Here is a 24,766-nt window from a genome sequence, read left to right on the forward strand (position 1 = left end):
TAAAAAGGGCTGTATGTGAGTTCCTCACCGCCAGAGTCAGTGGCTTCAGACATGTTTTTTGGGAACCTTTCCTGCCAGCCTGTGTAAAATGTCTGAGTGAGACCATGTGAGAATGCTGCAGGAAACTGTCCAGAGAATTCACAGCAGGTGAGTCGGCTTGTTCATAAGATGCTGATGAACGAGAGTCGAGATCTTTTGGAGAAGCGAGCTTCAGTCAGGAGTCAGTCCTGTTATCGGGGGTAACTCATTTCTTGTTACTACCACCAGGTAAGAATAGACTCGTCTTACTTCACATGAGTTAGTTCCAGTCATTTTAGATATTGTTGACCTTGATGGCTTCTGCCATCATTTAGAATTACAACTGTCCAATCAGGGTTTAGAGGGTGGGAATACCCTGCTCCATCCGTGAAAAATATAGAAATAAAGAAATATGATGGATACGGTTTGATGTTATTCCCACACGTTCCATGTCAACTGCAGGTTCTGTTGACAAGTTGATACATTTACCCTCCTCCGAACAAGAAATCAGCTAATGAACACAGGGTCAGGCTGAATGAATGATGAGGAACAAAACTGCATTTCAGTGTAATTGTCAGGCAGATTTAACATTAGTATATGAATAGGGAAAAGATACACTGTTAGATTGGTGCTTTTAAGGTCAGCTTCAAACGAGTTCTCTGAGGCTGTCCAAAGTCCTGCAGGGAAATATAGCCAGGTATTACCAGAGGGAGCAGTGAGGAACAGCAGAAAGTTGCATAAACCCAAAACACCAATGACAGATCACTAAGTACTTTCTGGAACACCTTGAACGTCACATGTTCAGGGATTCAAGGTGGAGTCATACTTACAGAGCGAGGAAACCTAACCAAGTGAAAATAGAAGGTTATCCGCAGAGGTTAAGAATAGGACGTGTATATGTTGCAAGTATATATGTTACTTTAATGTGCCTCTCCCCGTATGATCCACTTCAAAGCCCTTCGTAAATCATCTGATTTATGTGTCTCTAGACTCTGCTCGTAGTTCTCAGAGCAAAGCATCATCTGAGTTATGTGTTTTTTTTTCTCTGCATCTGTTTTCCTCACTCCCGGCTGATAATGGACCACATTATTTTTCCTCACACTGAAGCCCATTAGCTTGACCCCCAGTGTCACCTATTACCCAGGTAACAGACTATCGTCCGCGAACCCACAATGGAACTCGCTTCATTAGTCCTAATTGTTTGTGTTGCATCTCCATTTTTAAAGCCTGTCTACTTTCCTTACAAGGCCAATCACTCACAGCTCCTCACACAAACACGCCTGTCCCTGCAAATACACTTAGAAGATGTTTCCGCCGTCTTGCCTCTCTGCTGTAACTTTTCACACCCTCTGCTCTCCAGATCCAGTTAAAAATGCCATTGTTATCCAGCTGTGCTTTTCTCTCCTGAACTGGATTTGCTGCCTTTAAGATGGAAAAGAGAGGCTGATTATCAGGAGATGAGCAAACGCTGGCTGCAAGAGAGAGCAGTGGCAACCCCAGGGTGGTGCTGGTGGTGGTGGTGGTGGTGGGGGTTATACTCTGAATGCTAATGCGAGGCTGGAGAAAGGGCAAACAGGCCCATTCAAATGCAGAGCTCATGTGTTTTCTTAGGGTAATATTGGGGCAATGTTGAAACAGCACGCATTATGAGAGTGAAAGGTCAATTTGATGTTAGTCAGCAGGAACAGGGGGAAAAGCTGACTATCAGGAATTCTTGCATTTTCTGCCTGAGTGATTGACCCTCCCTATGAATATGTATTTCAGCACTATTTCATGGTCACACAGAGATGTTTGGGGCTTCGCTACCCTCGTGAGCCTGAGGGGTCATCAAGCGACGCATAGAAATTCAAGTAACAATTTAATTCGGGTGCTTTTGAACGTGCACCCGAGCCCACTATTTTTTTTTTTTTTAACCAAGCTGGATGCCGAGATTCCTGTGCCTAAGAGAGAGAAAAACCGAGACATGTCACGTCGTTCAAAGCTCATTCATGTCTAATTACCATGGCACTGGACCATTTTCTTACCTTTTGTTTGGCCCATTGAGAGCAGCGCCGGGCCCACGCTCTCCCATGCACACACAGCTCCCGGCATCCTCCTCCTGCTCCTCGGCAAAACCCCTCCGCCTCCCCCTGCAGCCGCCGCAGTCACACAGAATGAATGGAGCCGCCTGAGGAATGTGGACACAAAAGGAGGAATGTCATTTTGCTGAGTGCTGCACCCCCCCACCACCCCCGATGGAAGTCCGCACACACACACACACACACACGCACACACACATACAGAAGCACCCCACAAGTCCAGGCATGTTTAAACACCGGGGGTTGAAGGTCTTACTACGACTTTTTTTTCGGTACATTTGAGGATTTGTATATAAGACAGGAGTCGTACTGTCGAGATTTATAAAACTCTATACATCCATTTTGGACTCTCTATTAGAACATGTGTTTATTGAGTATGTGCGTTAGATGAGGAGACAACATGGACATGATGTGAGGGGTTATGCTTATTTGAAAACCTTTACTTTGCTCGTCTTCTTTAAACTCAGTCTTTAATCACCATCGATTTCGACTGCCTGTCTTGTCAGTGTAATCTGAATTTAATTTGTTTTTTCCCCAGTGAAACTAGATGCAGCGAGGGGCCAAAGGTCAGAGGCAGAGAGCAGCAGGACAGCACATAAAACAAACTTGTGTCTGAGAATAGAAAAAGTAAAACAGGAACAAAATAAATCATAAAACATGACTTTGATTTATTTTTGCAAGATGACCAAAGACACACTTAACTTGGGTCTCAGGGTTTGTTTCTTAGGCGATCGCAGAAGCTACGATGTTTTCAATAAAAGTTTTGGCCGATTTTTGTTTTTATTATTTCAACTGTACGCCGCAGCAGCAGGATACTCAGTGTGCTCCCCTATCTTATAGCCTTAAATGAATTGTGACTGTTTTATACCTTTCCCATTCATTTCTGTCATCTCTATCAACGTACAGCTGCTGCGACACGCTTCCATTCCTCTGTTTACTGTAGTTTACAACACTGGGCGCTCTATGTGACAGGCAGCTGCATATTAAAAACACCACCACTGCCCCGTTGCTAACAGGACACATGCAGCCTAACCCGTGTTTGTGTAAGGAGCAGGCCTGTCATTTGGACTCCATGGTTACTGTAACACTAGCCACGTTTTAATCTCAGGCTTTTAAACAAACCAAGGTCCACTGGATTATAGTGGCTGGACAGAAATAACAAATTTTGATTAAGACAGAAAATGTGTAACTCGCTTTGTTCTCATGTACATGGCGGTAATGCTATAATTTGTTTAGATTTTTTTATAAATAAACATGTAACAAAAATATCCTCACTGCTATTACTATTAAAACCGGTCGAGGCAGATGTTGGCTCACACTGAGTCGGGTTCTGGCGTGTGCTCATTGTAACTTCTCAACTTTGGAGAATATTCTTCATTTATTATACTATCTCTAAGTTACTTTTAGATTTTATATTTATTTGATGTTATGTTCCCGAAACTTTAAATATGATTAAAAATGGTTTAAGAGTGAAATAATATATTTTTTGGTACTTTTAACAATGCTCAGACACTTTACGTAGAATTAAGAAAACAGAGAGCAGATCTAAATGAAAAAGTATAAATACAAAATACACGTCATTATCACACACTGACATATAAGATGCGCCTGATAATGAAACAAAGCAGTAGCAGCAGCTAAGAAACCTGTATATTTATTTATTAGTAGCTAATTATTATTGTTGTTGCTGTTGTTCATATCAATCTTTATTCATTATTTGTATTGTATTATCACGTGGTGCTTTGGTGTCATACAAATAAATTCATCATGGATAAGATTCACTGAAAATGCATGAGTTGATTCCCCAGCACACTTAATCACCACTGATTACTTCTTTCGTTTTATGTTAGGACAGTGAAAGCATGATGAGGGATGTCTGTTTCCTTCAAAGAGCTTTTTATCTGCACATCGGCAGATAAGGAGCTCTGTTAAAGCACAGGTCAAACCGGGGTCTGCAATAAAGAGAGATTTGTGATTTTCACCACTTTGGGTTTTTTCTTCGTGTCATGCGGGCCAATAATAGCAGAGCCCTCGTGTTGTGCCACGGCGCAGCTCCACCCTCGAGCTCCAGTCCTGATTTTCTAGCCTGGTACTTACCGCTGAAGTCTAGACACCATCACCGAGAGAGAGAGAGAGGGGGGGGGGGGGAAGAGATCCTGGGTTTAAAGTCCCTGCTCCACGCTCCACCCCTGGTGTTTCTCACTTCCACCTCTTTGTCCCCCGGAACTCGCACTCGTCCCTGAGCGTCCGCCAGGGTTTTCTGCCCGCATCTGGATCTCTGAGCACGGCCAGCGGCACAGTCCAGGCTCCTCACGCACCGATACCCGTCGTTTACAAGGGAAAGAAAAGAAAAGAAGACAAACTTTCCCGGCCTCTCCTCTGCTGATTGCTCCTCTGGTTTATCGTCGAGGCTGGGGAGCGCTGCTGGAAAGTTAGAGAGAGAGAAAAAAACTTTTTCAAAGTGTTGCTCTGTCGCGTCTCCGTGTTTTTGTCCTCTTGTGTCCGGGACTCGACACGCACCTTAACCTCAACAGGGACGAGGTGTGCGCGGCGTTTTCCCCGGTGTTTGGAGCCCGGGTCGTCGGAGCGGTGGCCTCCTCGGAGCAGCTGTGAATGAGGTGTCGGTGGAGCTGAAGAAAGCAGCGTCTCCATGAGGACACTCAGCGTGGGAGTCGCTCCAACTCTGTCCTAGCTTTACCTGAGCGGCCATCGTTGGCTCTTCTCACTCTCCCGAGTGTCTCGAAGTTTTTTCTGTCGCTGTTGTTTCGTCACTGCCTCGCCATGAAGACGCTGCTGTGTGTGGCGTTCACCCTGCTTGTCTTGTCTGTTTCTGGGACCGCGGAGCAAAAGTTGAAGAACTGCAATGAAGTCCGTACCGCGTACAGCTCCAAGGGCTTCAACGTCAACGACGTCCCCAACAAAGGAGTCAACGGTGAGTCTTTTTTAACACATTCTGCTTTATTGTAAATTTAAACCCAAACCCCGGTCGATCCGGAGCGGTGGGTTGACAAAGTGCGGCTTGAGGACGACCCTCGGCCCCGGGGTGGTCTTCCGGTGGTCCAACGGCTCCTGGGAACTTGTTTAAGCTAGCAGAGTTAGCATCAAGACAAATCGGGTTAAATCGGCCAACTGTGTCTACCCGACCTAAATGTTGGCTCCAAAGGTACAACCGAGGCAGTCATGGTTAGTTATAACTAACTTTCAAAAAGTTTTCCACAAGTTCTTTGAGGCAAAATGTTGTAAGTTATTGAAACGTCAAAGTTAATCGGTCATTTGTTGTTAGCAGACATTTTGTCAGTAAAGATAAATGGTTAATGTTACAGATGTGGTGCTTTTGTGTGTTACATGGCAACTACAGTGAAAGTTCTGGGAATGAAGCAGTGACACATTTTGGGGTTAAACTCTTCACGACAGTGGTTCATTTATTAATCTAAATCTGTTTTAAATCCTCCATGTGGGGACAGAAAGCAAGTCCCCTTAATGTATTTGTAAAATGTTACGGTGGAGGACATGTTTTTTTAGGTCGGTTTAGGGCATGGTATGTTCACGGTTTAGACAAGAAGTGGTAATGTGTAAGGCAATTCTCCAGGAAAGCAATGCAAGTCAATGTGTGTGTGGGAGCCATTCACTGCTCCAGTGAGTAAATATAGTCCTCATCTAGGAAATACTTGCAGGTAATTCATAACAATAAAGGGCTATAATCAACACACCAGCCCGGCTCCCCCACTGAAAGAAGCCAGGCCTGTGTTTATTTCCAGGCTTCCTCACTACGGGCTCCTATGGCTGTGAAGTGCGGGCAGCCGGCAGTGATTTAGTAAACATTGCTGTGCATTGTGAACAGGGCTTATGACTTTTTCCTTATTCCTGGAGTTTTGATTTTTTTTTTCTTTTTTCTATGGCTTTAACATTTTCTTTGAGGGCACACGTTGTACTTGTACTTCTTTCTGCAAGACAGGATGGAAGGCCCCCAAAAAAGGCTGCTCCGTAATAAATAAGCACAGCTTTGTTAGCAGGCAGACGAGAGGTGAGAAAGCAAATTAATTAGGCTAATCATGAGTTAAACCCAAGTAATGGAAACTCATGTAGAGGGGCTTTTAGAGTGAAGGCTCGAGGGGGAGCAAGGGAAGGGGGTTGGGGTTTGAAATTCCACTGTGTCCTGCATACTTTAAATCCCTCCCTTCTCTGATTTCATTTTTATTTGTTATGGTGGTTAAAATGCATATGTACAAATATATTCACCCACCTAAAAATCAGTCCAGTTTTTTTAGGTGTAAGTCATCCGGGCAAGGCTACTGTCATGTTAGGGTCTTTTTTTATGTCAGTTTGGATTGAATTATTCGCTTAATCTGGCATTATGCCACATAAAACAATTACCCCATTCTGTCTTTTTATATATACATATATTTTAACAGAAACCTCTCAGGAGTGCTCACTGTGTTATTTCTCCTGACAAGGGTGACCAGTTTGTATATATCCTCTTTATTGTACTGATGTCCTTCTTGAGTTTACGCTGCATAGTATGAGGATGTTCAGATTGTCCTTTTCTGTTGAAGCCACAGCAGCTCATTAGAATTTGATTTGGACCAAACTGTCACAGAGGCAGTGAAATAATTTTTTGCCCTGCATTTCACACAACTCTATAGGTCCCTTTTGGTTTTCCGCCTGTATGTCTTTGTGATGCTAAACGTCATTGAGAGTACCCCAACATGTCTGCATTGGTCGGATCTAATTGTCTTGGCTTCTCTGGATTTTGAAAGAAGGCAGTTTTATTGTGCAGGTTTGTGTTGTATACACACGTGCCTTTTTCTTACAATAGATTCCTGGTGTATGTCTGGGCCCTGGGCAGGACCGACCTCAGTGAGTAACCCTTTGTCATTGAGAGAGACTGAGATAATTGATCCATAGAAAGCAACAGGGTCTACTGTCATTAAGGAGTGTTGGGGGGGGCTCCAAAAGTAGACACAAAAACTCTCAATGTTTCATGTCGCTGAGGAGAAATGGCTCCAGATGTGCAGCCTGATTGAACTTCGGTCATGTTTGTCAGAGTTTCACTGCTTCTCTTTGTAAAAGGTCAAACTTCTAGCATTAATTCTTTCCCAACCATAACACAGTCAAAACTAGTTTTGAGTTTGAGCAAGGATTAAACCATTACTTACTTGGAAATGTATAACACAATTGTACAGTTGATAATCAAGCAAATGTATATAACATCTGCAGGAGTATAAATAACACAACATATGCAATGAAATAATTTAGTTCCACAGATAAATCTACAGTGTACAGTCACAATATGTGACACTTATTTTAACCATAACTGTTGAGGATGATGTTGCAGAGGAGACCTACTTAAAATTATACAGTGTCTTTGCCGGTCGTCTTGGAAGTATTTTGTGAAATATTTACCTCCTTTATATACACATATGCATCATAAATCTGATTGCTGGAATATGAGTCTTATTAGAGACATTGGAATCAAATCTCGCCTCTTACAACATTCAACATCATGTTATCGTTGGCAGCCCAGAGATAAGAATGTTTGTTACCACTCAAATTTCCAACAGGCTCAGCCGAAACCAGACTCGATATTCAATAATGATGTTTTAATGCAGTAAAACTGAAATGGAAGCCCTTATTGCCTTAGAATAAGCAGAATTAAGGGATATAGAGGAACAGCAGGCCCAGTTGGTGAATTCCTCGTTGATCCCATGGTATCAATCTTTTACCGCTCACATGGACGCAGTTCAAGACTTCCCCCCCCCTAGTTTCTTGTTTAGGGCTTGTGGTTGAATACCTCACATGAATAGGAAATAAATCACACTCACACTTTTATCGTTGAAAGATAAATATTGTAAACAATCATAAAGAATGTAAATGGAGATTTAACTGTCTGTAGAAATCAGCTGATAGTAGGTATGTTATATTTGATCATTGTCAGGGGGTATCTGTGAATTACTGCTGCATAGCTGCAACATGGACCAGCTCTTTGAGCTCTCTCTGAAAGCAGAGCAGCTAACTCTGACCAGATTGGATGTCAAAAGCTACTCGTTGGGCTGGATGTTTTGCTTCCCATTTTGTAGCTCATCAAGCAAAATCTGTTTTGGTTTACTCTGACAGTTGGGCTTGATGTAATGCGTCAGGTATGGGACAATGGTCGAGATCAAAGTGAAGAGGGTCGTTTTTCCTCCCTTCAGCTCAAGGAACGTCCCTTTCCTCATAATCAGTTCAGTGCATTATGACTGAAACTCAAAGCGTGCATGACCTCAGCACATTGGCCTCTCGCTGAGCCCAAGACATTCTGCAGTCTCACATTGTGAGGGCTCCTTCCCCCTTGGCTGCTGGCTGCATGCTCTGCATCATTACGGTTTGGGGAAATAACAGGTTGTGTTATTGCAGTGACATTCAGCAGATAAGATAAGAGCGGGGAACGGGGGCATGCAAAGTCTGTGAGCTTTTAAAGCTCAAAGTCCAATATTTGAGTGGCTCTGCTCTGTAAGACTGGCCTTGTATTTTAACGCCTGTAATAATTAAGCAATAAACTACCCACCAACTGTCTTACTTGCCTCTCAAGGTCAATCCTATAAAATATAGATGGCCCTCTATGTTTCATGTGAAGAACAATGCAAGTCTTATCATTAGGGTAAGCAAGTCTTATCTCGAGTTTCGCACTTTGCAATGAAGAAAATTGTGCCTAGTGGTTGTACTTTGTGTGTTTGTCTACTTTTATTATTGTTCACACCACCAACTGAGTGAAATGTTAAGTTAATGAAACTGTATTCTTCCATGAGATATACAATTGATCAAATCAAGTTAAAACACGGTTAAGCTTCTGGGCCCAACACTGTGTTTTCCCAGAGAAACAATAAAGCTTTGAATGTGTGTAAAGATTTTAGCATTGCAGCTTTATTTGTTATTGAATGATCCTTAAAAGAAGAAAAACACCTTTAGCCTAAACTCGTTTTTTTGTCAGGCACAGCAGGCTCAAACTGATTCAGGTGTGTCATTCAAGAAACCGTTCAGTCCCTCCCACAGGTGTGCAGGGTGCCGTAATACTCATGGAAGTCTGACTCATGGTAGTACAGTGTAAATAAAGAATTACTCATAGCTTGGTTTTGGATTAGTAGTAGCAAAATTCACAAATCCAATGTCAGTGGTTTAAATCTGTATTCTTTTTGGGGAAAAAGCTAAGTAAGATGTAAATTTAGTTAAGAACTGCTGCTGAGTTGCTTTCAGTTTAAACAAAGTTCTTGGCACAACAACACTATTTTCCAAGATTAATTCCTTTTGCAAACTAGTATCAGTGATTTAATTGGAAGAGAAATTTGATAAAATGTGTGGGTTGAGATTAAATGTCCCTTATTAAAGCCAAAGCATTCTCTGATACCATTCCTGAGGGTTGGGATAGACTTCTGCAGCTTGTTGGCTTGAAACATAACTATTTATTTTAACTCTCCTTAATATGCATTTTGAAAGGAGCCGTTATATTAAAAATACAATCATCTTAGCTTTCATTGCTGACTTCAGTTTTTGTTTTGTCTTCAGGTTGCACGAGGGTGACTGGGCAGGGCTCCTTAACTACTCAATAATGCAGAGGTCTATTATGAATCATCAACTGTTGATTCGCTAATCAATAAATATGTTGTATGTGGTTGGAGTTGCTCCTCTCTGGTTTTATCCTTGGAGATCAGATGAAAGCAGTGATACAGGGAAGGCTCCTGTTGCTCCCTGCTCCGTATTTGTGACATGTCCCCTGTAACTCATGGCGAGCCTTCAGGATAATCGAGTTTAGGTATCATGAGGTTAAGGTCTTGTGAACCTGGGGGTAGCCTAGCTGCGACATTCAGTGTCCAGATGGTGCCAGGGGAGGGAGGCTGGCTACACGTGCCTGTCAGCTCTGCTGTACCCGCCACTCTTATCAGCTTCCTGTGATCACAGCCAGGCAGCTCTGTGATCAGCGGCTCTCACTGCGTCCCTTTCTGCTCTGCCAGCAACAGTTATCATTGAGTTATCATTTGCCCAAAACAAATCTGCTTATCACAGTGAACACAAAAATTGGCGACACTAAAACTACCTGCTTTAGTTCCATGGATCTTGTTTGACGGAATGATTTTGCCATGTTGGACCTGATTTGCTGCTCGGGTAGCCACCTTCTTCAACAACTGTGGAATGTTAAGTTTCCCTCTTTCACTCGCTTAGTATGCTCTGGGTGTAGCATCAATTCAATGGCTGTGTGTGGACTGAGCGTTTGTATTTCCATCTCTCTGCATCCTTTGCTTTGACCCCCCCAAATGGCCAAGTGAGCGACAGATCAGTAGGGGGTGGTTTGCTGTGTGTTGGAACAATTGAGCAACCCCTTTTCGGCAGGCCTACCTCCCCCCTCCTCACCGCATTCCACACCGGACCACCAAGACCTGCACACAGGGAACCCCAGAGCTGGGAACACATGGCAACAAAGAGGGCAGGAGGGACTAACTGAGGCATACAGAGAATGAGAGGGGGGATTTGAGTGACAGGAAAGAGTTTTGTACGGTGGCGTGTCAGACTGAATATCCAGGAGAAGTGGTGGACAAGGCAGGAGCCAGAGAGCCACTGTGTGCATGTGACACAGGCTTAGGGAATCTGGGGAGGTAACTGGAGGCAAGCATGCACACACTATGACTCATCTTCACGCTAACATACAGGCGTATACGTACAGCATGCTCCTTTTTAAGCTGCTTTCAGACATGTACTGGACTCTACAGATCCTAAGTATTTTCTCCAGAGGAGGTGCATGTGTGAATGCAAATTTCAAAAGTGAGACACTCTGTGTTTTTTACAGACTTTATCTGCCTGGCCTCCTAGTATAAAATCCTTAGAAATCTAGGCAAAGTTGATGTGATAACACATCCCCTGCTGGATTCACAGCAATCAGGTTGAGGGATTCAGGACGCTTCAAACGTGCCACTGACGCAAAAATGAAAAAGAAAACAAAAGGGAAACAAATATCTCCTGGTGAAAAAGCAGTGACATGCACGCAAAAGACATTAACGAAGATGTCAATGGACTTTGTGGTGATAAGAGCTGATGATGGATGATGGGGTGCTGTTAACAAAATCATATGAACTACGCAGGAATTGTTATTGGATTTGTTGCTGTTGTGAACCCGTTTGTTCAGGGACCCTCCCGCTGTCTTGTGCATGTTTGAAATGATTCTGGGTAAACTCCGTAGCATATTCTCCGCATTTTATTTGAAGGTCATGTTTTACCTGTGGCCACAGTTAAACGTTGACTCTGTACTTTGATGGATCTGGGTTGGTCTTTGTCTGATGCAAACTGTGAGAAATTCAGATCTGGCTTTGTGGTTTTCCCTACTTTGAGTTAAGGGAAGTAACCCCCCCCCCCCCCCCCCCCCCAAAACTCCTTGTAAACACGTCCTGTTAGCACGCTGTTCGAGCCCCCCCCAAAACCCCCTTCCCCCTTATCCCGACTAACATCAGTTAATTTTCTCCCCCCCACTGCTCGCTCTTAAGCAGCTCCTCTGGGAGGTTTTGTTTCATTTCCTGGCCTTTCCTTTCCTCCTCAACTCTGGGTTGTTTCCACTTTTCAACCGTCAACAGTGGTTTACTGCTATTTTCCTGCTCTGCTGCGTTCAGCATACTTACCTCCCTCTCGTCTAGTCTCAGCTTTTTATCTTTGCCGTTTTCTCTGTGAAGAAAGGCTTTTGGATGATGCATGAGCCAACTAGAATGCTTCTCTTGTTAACGCGCATCTCTCTAAAGGTTTGATATTTAATTGCTGGGAAGCACCAATAACCCTTTTATCCTCTGATACTACGTACAGAATAGTATCCAAGTGCAGCATATTTTTGGATAAACATGCACACTGCTTTGTGAGGTGACATAGCTTATTAATACAGTAAATGCAACACTTAAGGACCTCTAATTAATTGTCTTGGCACTTATTCAAATTTGTTTAACTACCTCTGTCTCCATTGTACGACTCGTCTGGCTTTTGAAGTCTGTATATGCAACTCTCTCTTGGTGGTGTAATATTTTTTGTCGCTCTGATATTTGAGCTGCTGTGCGTCTCCTTTGTGTTGATCACCTCGGAACTGGTGTCACTCAGCCAGCTGTGAGGAGTGTGGCGCACAGCTGTGTGCTCTGATCCCAAACTGCAGGGGTGGAGTGGTCCACCCCCACCCTCCTCCTACTCGCCACTGCTCAACTCACTCACTGAAGCCATCTCAGTGCGAATCTGCCAGTGGTGCGGTTATGATGTAGGTGTAAATCAACCAAAGTTAATTGATTTCCTATGAAGCCACAGTAGGGTTCATGTCTGTGTTGATAGTCATGATCATCATTAGGATTTGCGTGACTCTCCAGAGGCCAGTGTGGTTACAGAATGAAGCCAGGGACTTGCCTGGGTGTTTGGGCTGAAACTCTAGTGCTGGGTGCAGGCCAGGCGGGCTGTAATCCCTGTTAATTACTCCCAAGGTCTACATTAAGACTCCCACTGATGAGGCAGTCACTCACACTTAGCTCAATTTTCCAGACTGCAGTTAGCATAATAGGTTTCCTAATATTTACCTAATCCCTCTGTGAGCTGCTCATGCTCTGATTTATTTTCAAATAAATTATATTCTTTGAGATCAAAAACCTCAGGTTTTGCTCTTCAAAAGTCCTTTCGTCTTTCAAATAGAAACTAACTAGGCGGCTCTTTGGCTCCTTCACGTAGCTCTGTGAATTTGACTGTAGCATTGATGCCATGTGTTAAAAGCAGGTCATCAAAACCCAAATTTTAAACATGAAGAAAACAATGGCAGACGTCCTGCTAGCTAGGGGCTGATAAGTAATGGAAGAAAAAAAAGGCACAGATGAAAGATCAATACTCTGTTAAATGATAGCTCCAAAACTGTAAATGATTTGGCCTGTGTGTTCCGAGGGTGGGTTCCACTGGCAGAAAATTAGGGAAAACAGCTTTGATTCATCGACACATTCAGTATATCATCAGGGAGGGACTAAGCCATCCATGGCTGAGGCCCATTAAACCATTGTAGTGTTAGGTTTAGACTTTCTAGTTCCTTTGACGGTCAGCTATGAGGGGCTCTCTTCCCACCACCACACTGGTGTCTAGTTTCCGAAAGCCCAACAGGTATATCAGAATCTTTGTTGCCCTTTTGTAGCTGTGAGCTTCCAGAAACCTGATCTTGTACCTGACCTCATTCTGCCTGGGGGGGCTTCGCCGGCCCCGTCCTGCCGCAACATCTGGTGGACTTCAGCTGCTTTTGGATGTCTGTTATAAACATTGTTAAAGAGCTCCCTGTCCTTAAGAGGGGTTTGCTGGCTTTTACTGGCAATGTCAAAATGCATTGTTTGTGTGTCTTTTAAAAGCTCTCATATGTTTCAACACATTAGAATTTTTTGAATTCTTCTATTGTGGAGGGAGGGGCGTCATGATTTGTTGTGTGAAACTTACTCATGCAAATGCTCATAACCAAGCATCAAATTATCCTTAGATAGTCTAGTCTGTATGGCTGTCTCAGGGCATCAAAGCATTAGCGAGTAATATCTGTTTGTTGCAGCATTTCAGCAGTTACAAGATGGCTAAGCTGTTAACATTTGCCAAACTCGTCGGTTTGTAATATGCCATTTTCATATGCAATGCTGCTGCCATTGCTAGTAAGACAAGATCGGCCACGCACAAAATTAGAATAGCTAACAATGATACATAATGAGTAATACAAATAATAAACAGACGCACCATTGGAGTACTAATTTTGTATGCACAATACCATGGCACAGTCAAAGCTTTGGAGCATTGGGGTCGACCCTACTAGTGGGTGGCTCTCGAGCAGTGCGTGTAAAACATCTTAGGACCTTATTGCTAAACAGTAGTCCATTTCTCTGACAGCACAGCAATGTTTGTGCAGTGTCCCATGGTGAAGCACTGGGCCTTAAGTAAAGAGTGTTTTTCATTTTCTCCTTTAAATACTGTTTTCATTTGTGTGCCATGAGTCAGTGGAAAGATGGAGGGCTAGTGTAGAGGGACAAGCCAGGAAGGTCTTTTGTGCCTCTTTTTTTTTTTACCCCTCTCTTCCCTCTCCTTGTGATAAACATGCTGTGCTGTAACTTGTCCTCGCTTTTTGTCCGAAAAACTTCTGCCTGTCTCTGCCAATCTTAAACATAACACAATCACGCTCTCTTTCACTCAGATTTCCTTTGCTCATGCACACACACCCACACAGACCTGGCTATAGCTTCAAGGTGGAATCTGTAGTAAAAGCAGTAGATCAAACACTGTAATACTGCGGCTCATCAAAAGGCACAACCTGAGAGAAAGATGTGGAAAGGGTGAAAAATTGGCAGAGTTGTTAATGTGAATCACTGCCTCTGACTTGCTCTGATAGAGGGAGCAGTGGTTAAGTAGGGATTACCATAAGTTCAGTGGTAGGAAGGAAAGTTTCTTGATTTACTTGTGGTGTTTTTTTCTTTTTATGCATGAATCTGTTGTCCATGCAGAACTTGTCTTAGGCACTCATGATGAAACCAAATGGCTGAATGGTCGGACCTTGCACGAGTCTGAACAGTCACGCCAGTCACCGGTGGTTGCTTTATTTAGCAATTTGAAATCACACAATTTATAGAAAAGTTATGTTGGAAACTCAATGAAAAAACTAGAGACACACCTTCAGGTGTTGGGAGTTTGACCTTTTGGTTTTGTATGATCTAATATCTTCAAATCTAAGCTTGTATATTATTTGACCCCTGACAGATTCCCTGCTTCTTTTGGGCCAAATGTTTACCTTTTTAAGTTAGAAACCTTTTGTATTGTGTAAAGATTGTTTATGACAATATGAACAATTAACGCTGATTAATTTGTTTATGTAAATGAGCTCCAGCTAACCTATTTTGAACTGTTTCTACAGTATCTAGAATATTCAGTGTTTATTCTTTAGGTGTTGAGGTGTCGCTTTTAGTAAGTTTTAATCGCTAACACTGGATTTCCACTGTGCTATCAAGAGACTTAATGTAAATGCTTTAAAATATCTGTACAATACATTGCTCTCAATGCAGATGTCACAGTCAATCTCTTTCCTCCAGGCTTTGTCACCAGAAAAGAGTTAATATAAACTGTGCTGCAGGTGAACTTTGAGAACAGCCGAAGTGGGTTGGATTTGGGTGTCTTAACTTATTTGGGAAGTGCAGGAGCGAGTTGAAGCCCTGACAAAGCAGTGACCTGGGAAGTGGTGAAGGCAGGGAGCTTTTGTGTTGGGAGACAAAGCCGGAGATGCAGGGCTGGGACAAGAGAGGGAAACAGACAGAGCGAGAGGCCAGGGCAATGTTGTGGAATCTCCCCAGGGGCTTCTGGGTAAATGTTCATGGATGACAGCGTTTTGGAATGTTCACAAATGGAGAGTTTTAATTGGCCAGAGGCCCCGACTGGTTTAGTAATCAGAAATGGACTCTGGTGGCAGAGTGCTCAGTTTTATGTATCCCAGGGTGTTTGGAGTTTGTCAGACTAAGTGCCTATGAGAAAGTAATTGACATGTTGGAAAAAAAGTGATTTTTTTTTTCTGTGCAAAAAAGCAGTAAATGGGACATCAACGCTGGAATACGTTCCACTCTGCTTGTACCGTACAGAGGTACACATGCATTTTTCTTTCTCATCATAATCATGCCATGCGTCAAAAGTTTTGGCGGTTAGGTGTTTTGACAGCTGTGTTGTGGAACAGATTTTGATCCCTGATTCATAAGAGGAGAGAGACATTATCCAAAGCTTTGTGACTGGCTGCATAGCTTAAAATAATCACTCTAGGGAATGCTATGCTAAACCAAAACTTCCTGCCTCAGAAATGGATAGTGAACATTGTTCTAAATTGACTAAATCTGTCAGAAGCAGTGTAAGTGTTTCCCAGGCTCACTGCTACTCTGAAGTGTCCTCCTAGTCGTAGATCCACTTATATATGGATTACACTTGATGCTGAATCATGCTTTGATTCAACCTCAGTGTAATGACTAGTCATGTGAGGGATGGCTGCTTTCTGATCAGCTGACCACATGCGTTTTGAGACAAAGTCAAATGCATGCTTTAGGTTAGACACAGCGTCATTATAAATGCAAACAGTACAACCAAATGCATCAATTATCTGACTACATGTTTCAAAGTAGTGCCTGTATGAACCAAATTTTGTATAATGGTGCATGCAGCTATGATATCACTCTTTTTATGAACACTATGAACAGATTCCTTAGATGGTGTATATCTGTGTATGGTTTATATACAATTTACTTTATTTTATGGTACTCAGTTTCTCCTTCCCGACTGTACTGCCTTGCTTAATGTGGCCTATCTAATAATTGACAAAGCTCACATCTACTCTTTTGAACACGTGCTCTGATTTGTAAAAGTGCTTTGGATAGAAATAGCCAAGAAAATAAATATGGCTCCTAACCCTTAACCAGCAATAAGCAAAAATAGAAAACGTACAATATCACTCCCAATAGCAGCCCAAAAAAGTATCATATATACAAATAATAAGAAGGTAGCATTCGTTACCATGGCTTTTTAAACAATAAGTATCCTTGACACATGCACATAAAACCCCAGTGGGCATTATTCAGACCAACTTGAGCTATACTGTGTGTTCCTTAACTTTTCAGTTCATTTAGGCTTAAAGATGCTGAGCAGCAGTGAAGTGAAACACTTAGCATTAGTGTAATGGAGACGTTTTGGCATCACGACCCACATTTTTATTAAAGCACTTCAGTCATATTCAGATGTCCCCTGCCAGCACATATCAGTCCCCTGGACTTTCCTTATGGAACTGAAAGCTCAAAAGCATTATTGGTTTGGCCAAAACTGCTATAAACTTGTCATTACTCTATTTTTGTAAGAGGCTGAAGTGTAGAAACGATGTAGGTGGAAGTAGAGCCCTGCCCCGATTATCTTCATATGAACAGCTTAGCCTCTAATAATGGTTTCTGCTTACAGCATAATCTTTTGGAACATTTTCCCATTATGCGGTGACTCATCTATAGCTAAAAGGACAGCCATGTACACAGGATGTTAGCGTGTCAGATAATTGTAATGTATGGAAGGGTGTCGACATTTATCTTGGCTTGTAACTTTTTTCAATTTAAATAGTTCTCTGTTTTTGAACATGACGATGGTTTTGCTCCTTTTTAACATGGTTTGGAAATCTGAGAAAGTTAACTACTACACAAAGATTTTGAGAGCTCAGTTTTCATTGTGAAACCCTGCTCAATGTTCTATAACATTTAATCATCTTTTTTGACTTGCTGGAACATTATTATGTGCGGTCTAATTTTCTAATTGTTAAGTAGAACTGTTGCTATGCACTGATGGCAGCAAAGTAATGGTTATGTTGTCTGGGATGTCATTGGTCCAGGTCCCTAGAGATGAACTTGGAAAATCTGGATAGGAAAAGTGAACAGGACTCACTTTCCCCCTCCTAAATTAATTGGCTTAAAGCCCTTGAGCAAGGGTCTGTGGTTGTGCTGAGCAGCAGCTTGATGTGAATGTGTGGCGGTTTGTAACCTTCCCTCCCCCTAAGGCTGCTCCTCCAAGGTTGTAAATAAGACAGAGTTCTTACTCAGCTCACCCAGTTAAAGGATTTGTTGTTATATAGAAAGAAATATCAAATTGTACCCAGGCACTTCTCCTAGCTGTACACTGAAACTGTAAGATGCAGTATATAACAAGACACTGCTGGGATTTATAGCACTAGACTGTCATGTGGGAGAGTTCCCTGCTAAACCCTGTACAATTATGGAGCAATGAAAAATATTTCATCCACCGTCTTGAATACATGGTGTGTGGGTTTAATTTCAAAATGACACATCGCACACTGAACAAAATGATGCCTATTCAAAGTTAATACTGACAGATGATAAAAAGCAAATCGTTTTGTAGACTGTTGCTTTCAAATTAGAGATTTGTTACTTTATTTGTTGAGGACTAAACTATCGGAATCATTTAAAATGCTTACTTACTGGCTAAGAAAGTAATTGGAAATGTTTTTTTCCAAATATGTACAACTGGAATTTTTTTTTTTTCATTTGTAAATACAGATATGGACATCTCTGAACTCTCTAGGTTCTCACTGATGAATGAAAGGGAGACAAAAAAAGAAAGAAGTGATTTGACAACATGCTGCAACAAGAATGAATTTAAGAAGGGAATAATTAAATAACAGAATTGCTATGATTTTGAAAATGAAATATGCAGCTGTTGGTCTTTTTTATCTCTCCTTTCAGTTGTGGCCTTGCCTCACCCATTTTTTCAATTTGCGTCTTTAAAACAGTCCACACAAATAATTACACCTATCACAAACAACATGCTTGTTTGACCAACTTCACATCTTTTAAAACAAAACCCCATGGACTCTTGAAGACCACAAGTTCAGCTCATGCTATTGTGCCTGACAGGATGTAGAGCAGAACAGAAAAGTTACCCAACAAATGACACCGATCCTTAACCCCCCCCCCCCTCCCCCCCTCCCAGGATAATTACACCCAAAACAGAGGTGAGTAGCAGGGGAATGTTATGGCTGCAGGGCGTGCAAATTTACAACAGTCTGTAAGAAATGCTCAGTAGACTGGCAGTGCTTTCCTTTACATGTTACAACAGGGTGCATAGTACTGTATGCCAATTAATAGTCAACTTTTGTATTTTAGTGTTGTTTCTCATACTGTTGGTGCTCTACTGAAATGGTTTGGAGCTGAGTTTTACATGTTGGACTAAGATTAATCAGACCAACCTCTGATATTGTTTTACACGTTTTTTAAGTTTGGAAACTAAGTTGCCCCAGTATCCGCTGTCACACATTACCTAGATTCCACTGGGATTGGAATAGTATGTACATAAACTATGAGCTGCATACAGTTTATCATGTTATTATTTACAAATGTTTAGTGCTGTGTGTGTGAAAGCTCTGAGGTAAGGTTTAGTTGCAGACCACCAGGCTCCAATTAGTGACAGACGTCAGTGAATGGTTCATGACATGCCGTACCCCATGGTTTCCTTCATGGCTCTCTTAGCAGTTTAGGTGAGGTTCTTGATTCAGAAATATTCCTTTAGGGACCTTTATGACTCAATATTGGAGAAGATAACTGTTTTCCTGTGACTTTCCAGGCTGTTAATTGCCTGTATAGAGGTGTAAGGGTGCTTTTTTTGTATGTGTATTGGTGGTGTTATTATTGGGGTTTGTGGGGGGTATGTTACTGTGTGTGGTGGATGTGCTGGTTGCCGGACAGGGAAGGGGGTCAGAGGACAGGACCTCACTCAGAGGAGTGGCTGTTAACCCCTGACCTCGCTGGTTAAGCCTGCAGGGTGGTGGCAGTCGAGGCGGAGGTGGGGGCACCTTGAGGTCTGTCTGGTTCAGGGGCACATGATGGCAGGCAGAGGGGCGGTGAGGTGTCTAATCTGGTTTTTGTCTGTTAGGCATTTTCACCTCCCCCACCATCCTTCCTCTGAGTTTGAGAGGCAGGACAATGTCAAAGGGAAGTGACTTATTTTATGAGCCATTTAAAGGGGGTGGTGGTCTCTCCACAAAGGAAAGCCAGAGAAGTGGTGGAGAGCTGATGAATACCATGACACACAGTCACATGCTTGTTTACAAGATGCTCTCTTGTTTTGTCCACCATAAATGGCAGTTTTCCTTGTCTGAGTGACACTTCATTAACGTACTGCCGCTGTGTCTTATTACATTTTTAAAGTACTTTGGAAGCTTGAAGATTGAGAGGCCCCTGAAAGGAACTCCACAAGTGAGAGCCAGCTCGCAATCCATACAAAGACTATTCATTCCAGTCATGGTAGAGAAAATGATGCGTCAACTTACACCGCTTATTGTGAAACATTGAGGCTGAAAACGTCACGGACAGTCCGTGTTGAGTTTATTTTACTGGATCTAACTTTTCTCATTAACCGTTCACTCTGTTCTGCTCCAACAGTGCTGTTTTTTCTCTCCCAGCGGCTTGAGAAATTGGCTGCTACAATGTTTTCACAAAGTATGCATTAGCTCAGAATCTTCCGTTTTCAGGGACTTAATCCTCTGCGCTAACAATGTGACATTTGTGCAGACATTCCTGTGAAATATTGACCATCTCACTTTTATTTGTGTTCTTTGGTAACTAGGGATATTTGCAACGTGGACATGGCTCTTTTAATTGTACGCCTGTGCTGTAGGCGAGCAGGGGGCCCTGCTGGAGGAGAGACTGGATGGCTTTTTCACCTAAAAGTCGATCTGTGTGTGTGTGCATGCTCCTTGTACCTCCAATCATGCTGGTACAAAGAGCCATGTGTTGAGCAGTGATGTGATGTGTGAATATGTTTAAGTAGGGGCTGCCAACTGTGCCTGGGTGAGCTGGTGTGTGGGTGCATGCATATGTGGAGAGCAGGGGATCGGTTGGAGGGGGAGAGATGAGTTTGGGGAGAGGACTGTGAGAGAAGGAATGACTGGAGGCTTATTTGGACTTGATCCCAGACAGAGGGGTCCGGTTTATGGCGACAGGGTGCATCCCTCCCTCTGGTGCCCTGTTTAGATTATTGTGATGCTATGAGTCACTTCTGATTCTACAATTTAATATTTAATACATTTTAAGCTACTATTTTAAACACGCAGGGAAGTTCTCTGAAGTTTGTGTGCTATTATTGGCTTTAATGTTTGGTGTGGTGAAGTAAAAGTGAGATGTTTGTGTGTGGGTTGGGTGTTACAAAGTTAACAGTCGTAGCACATAAAGCTCTTAAAACTAAAGGAAACTTCATATAGAAATATGCTTTTATATCTTCATCTATATAGGTGTTTAGTAGTTTCTGTGTGTCAGATAGAAGTCAATGGACGGTGTCTGATACATGCACAAAAGAATGAAAACAGCCTCAAGATGTCACAGAATAACAAATTGACATGTCTGAGTTGTTATGGCAATACATACAACATAGCAGCCAGCAGTGAGGATAACAAAACAACCCACAATCTACGGACAGGCCAGCCAAAAGGAAGTGTTCCAACATGAACTGATATTACAACAATGCTCAACCCAAGAAGAAATTGGATAGTAAATATTTAATGCTTCTCAAAGTAAAGTGAGAAACTCCAAATTTGTCCTGTCATTGGGTGACACTTGGAGGGGTACTACACCTGTTTGTTTACAGTTGAGCCAGCCCGTTACAGATATATTTATTTAAAAAAAACCTGGAATTTATTTCTTAGATGTAGTTATGCAATTCTTATGACAAAGAAATGTAATTTAGACTTGATATTTAACAGTTTATTTATGAAGAACCAAATATATAGAACATAAGTTTATAAAAATATGTATATAAATATGCTCATCTTTTGATTTCTGCATTTTGTACTCTGTAAAACAGGGTGCATGCCAGCAGACAAACTTCCCTACTTAAGTCTCTAAAAGGCTCATATTGAATGATATTATCAGCCAATTGATGTATCTGTCAGGCTCTAGTTTGTAGTTTTGAGTTTCCTGTTTACGAACATGTTTTTCACTACACATTCCTTGTGCAAAAATGTTTAAATTGGACTTGACATGTTAAATGTGTCTTTCAATAAATGCAGGAAAATGTTGTAGGTAATTTTAAAGCTTCAGTCCATATAAGACACACAAGACCTTAATGTTGCAGTAGCTTGCAGGCACTCAGGCCTCGAGTCAGTGAGCACGAGCTGGTGGGGAAAACCAAACAGGCCGTTGGTGCCTGGATGCAGTGAAAGGATCACTGTGTTCCCCCAAATTCCAGCAGCCATGTTTAAAACAAAACATTATTGCAGCTGCAACTTCGCATTCGTCTACCACTGACCCTCGTTGTGATTGGATGTTCAACTCATTTCCAACAACTTTAACATTTGCTGTTTTATCAAAGACAGTATTTGAGTTTTGAATAATCATTTCAGTCAGAAGACGTAAAAATTCAGTTTTTTACAGCTGGCTTTTTCAGAACATTGTGTAACTACAATGATGCTTAAAAATGTTAAACTTCAAATTTCTCCTCGGAGGGCTACATTAGCCAGGAGTGTGACACTTTTTACGACAAATAGCAAGCATTAATACGAGCGTCACCAATTTATAAATGCATCACTTGACAGTCAGAGCGGTCACATGGAAATTGCCCAATTCACAATCAGCAGACCAGTGCTCTCTTGTGTGTTCTCCACTGTGACACCTTTTTAGACCTTTTTTTCCCCCTCAAATATATGGTGTTTGAAATACCACCCTGTGTGGCTGCAAAGCCAGAATGACCTTAAAAAACTCTGCTTCAGGTTCAACCACGCCGTTGCACACAGCTGAAGTCAGCCTTCTAACCTGCACACAGTGAAGAGCTAATTCCCTTTTTTTTTTTAAGTTTGTGTTTAGACAGTCAGCACTCAGAGAAAGATACAGTGTTAAACTATCAATCAGGACAAGATAGTGCCAGGCTAAAGTGGCCGGCTAAAGACTGCTCTGAGCTAAGTGTTTCAATTACTCCACTGAAATGCAATTTAAGGGGGTTTTCACTGCCAAAGTGCAATTTATTTAGGGAGGATGTCAGGTTGTTACTTAACGGACGGTTTTATTCTATAGAAATGCAGAATATTCTGTTAATGACTAATGTGAATGTGTTTCATTATCTACGTTAATTGTTCAATTGGCTCAGTTTATTGTAAATCTTCACATAATGTTTTATGAGATGAAGCCTCTTCTGAGCAGATTTGTATTCTGACATTCCTATTGTTGGTTTACAACTGATCTGTTTTTACTCTAACATAACAGGTTGCATGTACTGTATATCTCTGTAATGTGACTCATGATGACAGATTCCTGTAGAAGATGTTGTTTAACAGCGTGTTCTCCTTGTCTTTTCCAGGAGCCCCCCTGAAAGTGTGTCCGCAGGGTTTCTCCTGCTGCACAGTGGAGATGGAGGAGAAGCTGAGCCAGCAGAGCCACTCAGACATGAAAGCTCCCGTCTCCAGGCTAAGCACCAACCTACAATCCACCTTCAAACAGAAACACGACCACTTTGACAGTAAGCAAACAACCCTACACCAAGAATCACACACACATGCACACCATGCGCTTTTCAGACTTTACTGTGCTGGTGTCCCTGAGCGTCTCCATTGGAGCACTTGTGTTGCATGCATTTTGACGGACGCTCCCACCTGCCAATGCACTGCCCAAAGTGGAGACAGTCAGTCTGTGTCTGTTGGCCCTTCCACCTGTCTCTCAACGTCTCAGCTCCGTGCCTCATCGTCCCCCTAAAAGCCTGGTCCCCAGCAACTCGCTTCCCTCCTCTCCAGAGAGACGTGTGCCCTTCCAGACGGACCACACACATCATCTGATTTAGTCTTCTCTGTACTTCCTGTTCCACTGTGTGTGAGCACATGTGTGTATGCCTGTAAATATTGGGATCGGGTTACTCTTGTTGAGGGTGGGAGCGCATGGGAACGTAACACTGCTGAGTCACCAAGGAAGTAGGGTGGCTTTGAAAATCCTTAACCACACAACCGTGCCACCTCGCCAGCTCTAAGCTTACTAATACATGTAGAGCATGAGACGTTTTCCCGCTGCAGATTCACAAACAAGTCAGGGAATCTTTGAGTTTCTAAATACTTTGAGTTTCTAAATACAGTGGAGGTATGCTTTTTTAAGGATAATTAATGTGCAGGGTTTGATGTTTATGTACAGTACACATGCATGCACATGTGTGCATATGCAGGTCAGGGGCTTTCACATCTTATGTGTCCGTGAAAGGCAGCGAGGGATCGTCAGTAACAGGAAGCGTGTGTATTACAGCCAGATGTGAACAGGAATGTGACGTGTCGGAATGCAGTCGCTGCTCGAGCCGTCCGCCCTTCTTTTTTTCCTCTCTTACTGCCCTTAGTCCCCATCCCATGCCTCTCTCTCCCCAAAAAAACTCTTTGCCCCTCAAACTCTTCTTTCTCTTTCCATCGCTCTCTCTCTTATTTCTCACTGTTGCTCGTGTTTCACAGCGTGCATGTCTAACAAATGTTGTTGTTTTCTGATCAGCTTTGTCCTCCAGCCTCTTTATAAATCTTTGCAGATTTCTCGCTCTGACTCAACCGGTTCTCTCTTCGACATTGATTAAGGGCTTCAGCTGGCAGTTTTCACAATTGATAAATTTATTGCATTATCTTTTTAATTAATTATTTGGTCTATAAAGTGATGGCAAGATGCTTATGAATATATTAAACCTAGACCCTAGGCTGATGTCAAATTCCAAAACAGTCCTGAACCCAAATATGTTCAAAAGTTAAAATAAACAGAGTAGAGCACATTTTAGAAGTAGAAAATAATGAATGATAAAAATTGTTGAATTATTGAAATCTTTTCCTGATTCTCTTTCGATCAATGATTCAATAAGTGATCGTCATTTTTACGTCAAAAAAAGTCCCTGTCATTATATACATAATAGTATAATTCTATTTATAAAAGGTTTTTACATCAGTCTTTGAATTAAGTTTTGAAATTGATATTTTATTGTCCTGAGAACATAGCAGTACTTGAAATTGAGAAATAATATTTTTCTTATCCAATAAAGATGTAATTTATTCTCGCTGTATTGTATTGGTCTGTTGAAGCAGGTGTTGAAGTATTTATCTGCGCACTTTGTTATAGATGTTTAAGATGTGATGGATGAGACAAAAAATGATTCATAGATCTTAG

General features: G+C 42.1%; 1 protein-coding gene across 1 annotated transcript in view; it reads left to right on the top strand.

The window, feature by feature from the left end:
* Positions 1 to 4,242: 4,242 nt before the first annotated feature.
* The window catches only part of gpc4 (glypican 4), a 30,216-nt gene continuing 9,692 nt past the window's right edge, over positions 4,243 to 24,766 (top strand). The window contains exons 1-2 of the mRNA XM_062393234.1: positions 4,243 to 5,028; positions 22,950 to 23,108. Of these exons, the coding sequence (XP_062249218.1) occupies positions 4,878 to 5,028; positions 22,950 to 23,108 (310 nt within the window). The 5' untranslated portion in view covers positions 4,243 to 4,877. The remainder of the gene's footprint in view (positions 5,029 to 22,949; positions 23,109 to 24,766) is intronic.

Source organism: Platichthys flesus, chromosome 8 (genome assembly GCF_949316205.1).
Source record: "Platichthys flesus chromosome 8, fPlaFle2.1, whole genome shotgun sequence".
In the NCBI taxonomy this organism is placed as follows: domain Eukaryota; kingdom Metazoa; phylum Chordata; class Actinopteri; order Pleuronectiformes; family Pleuronectidae; genus Platichthys; species Platichthys flesus.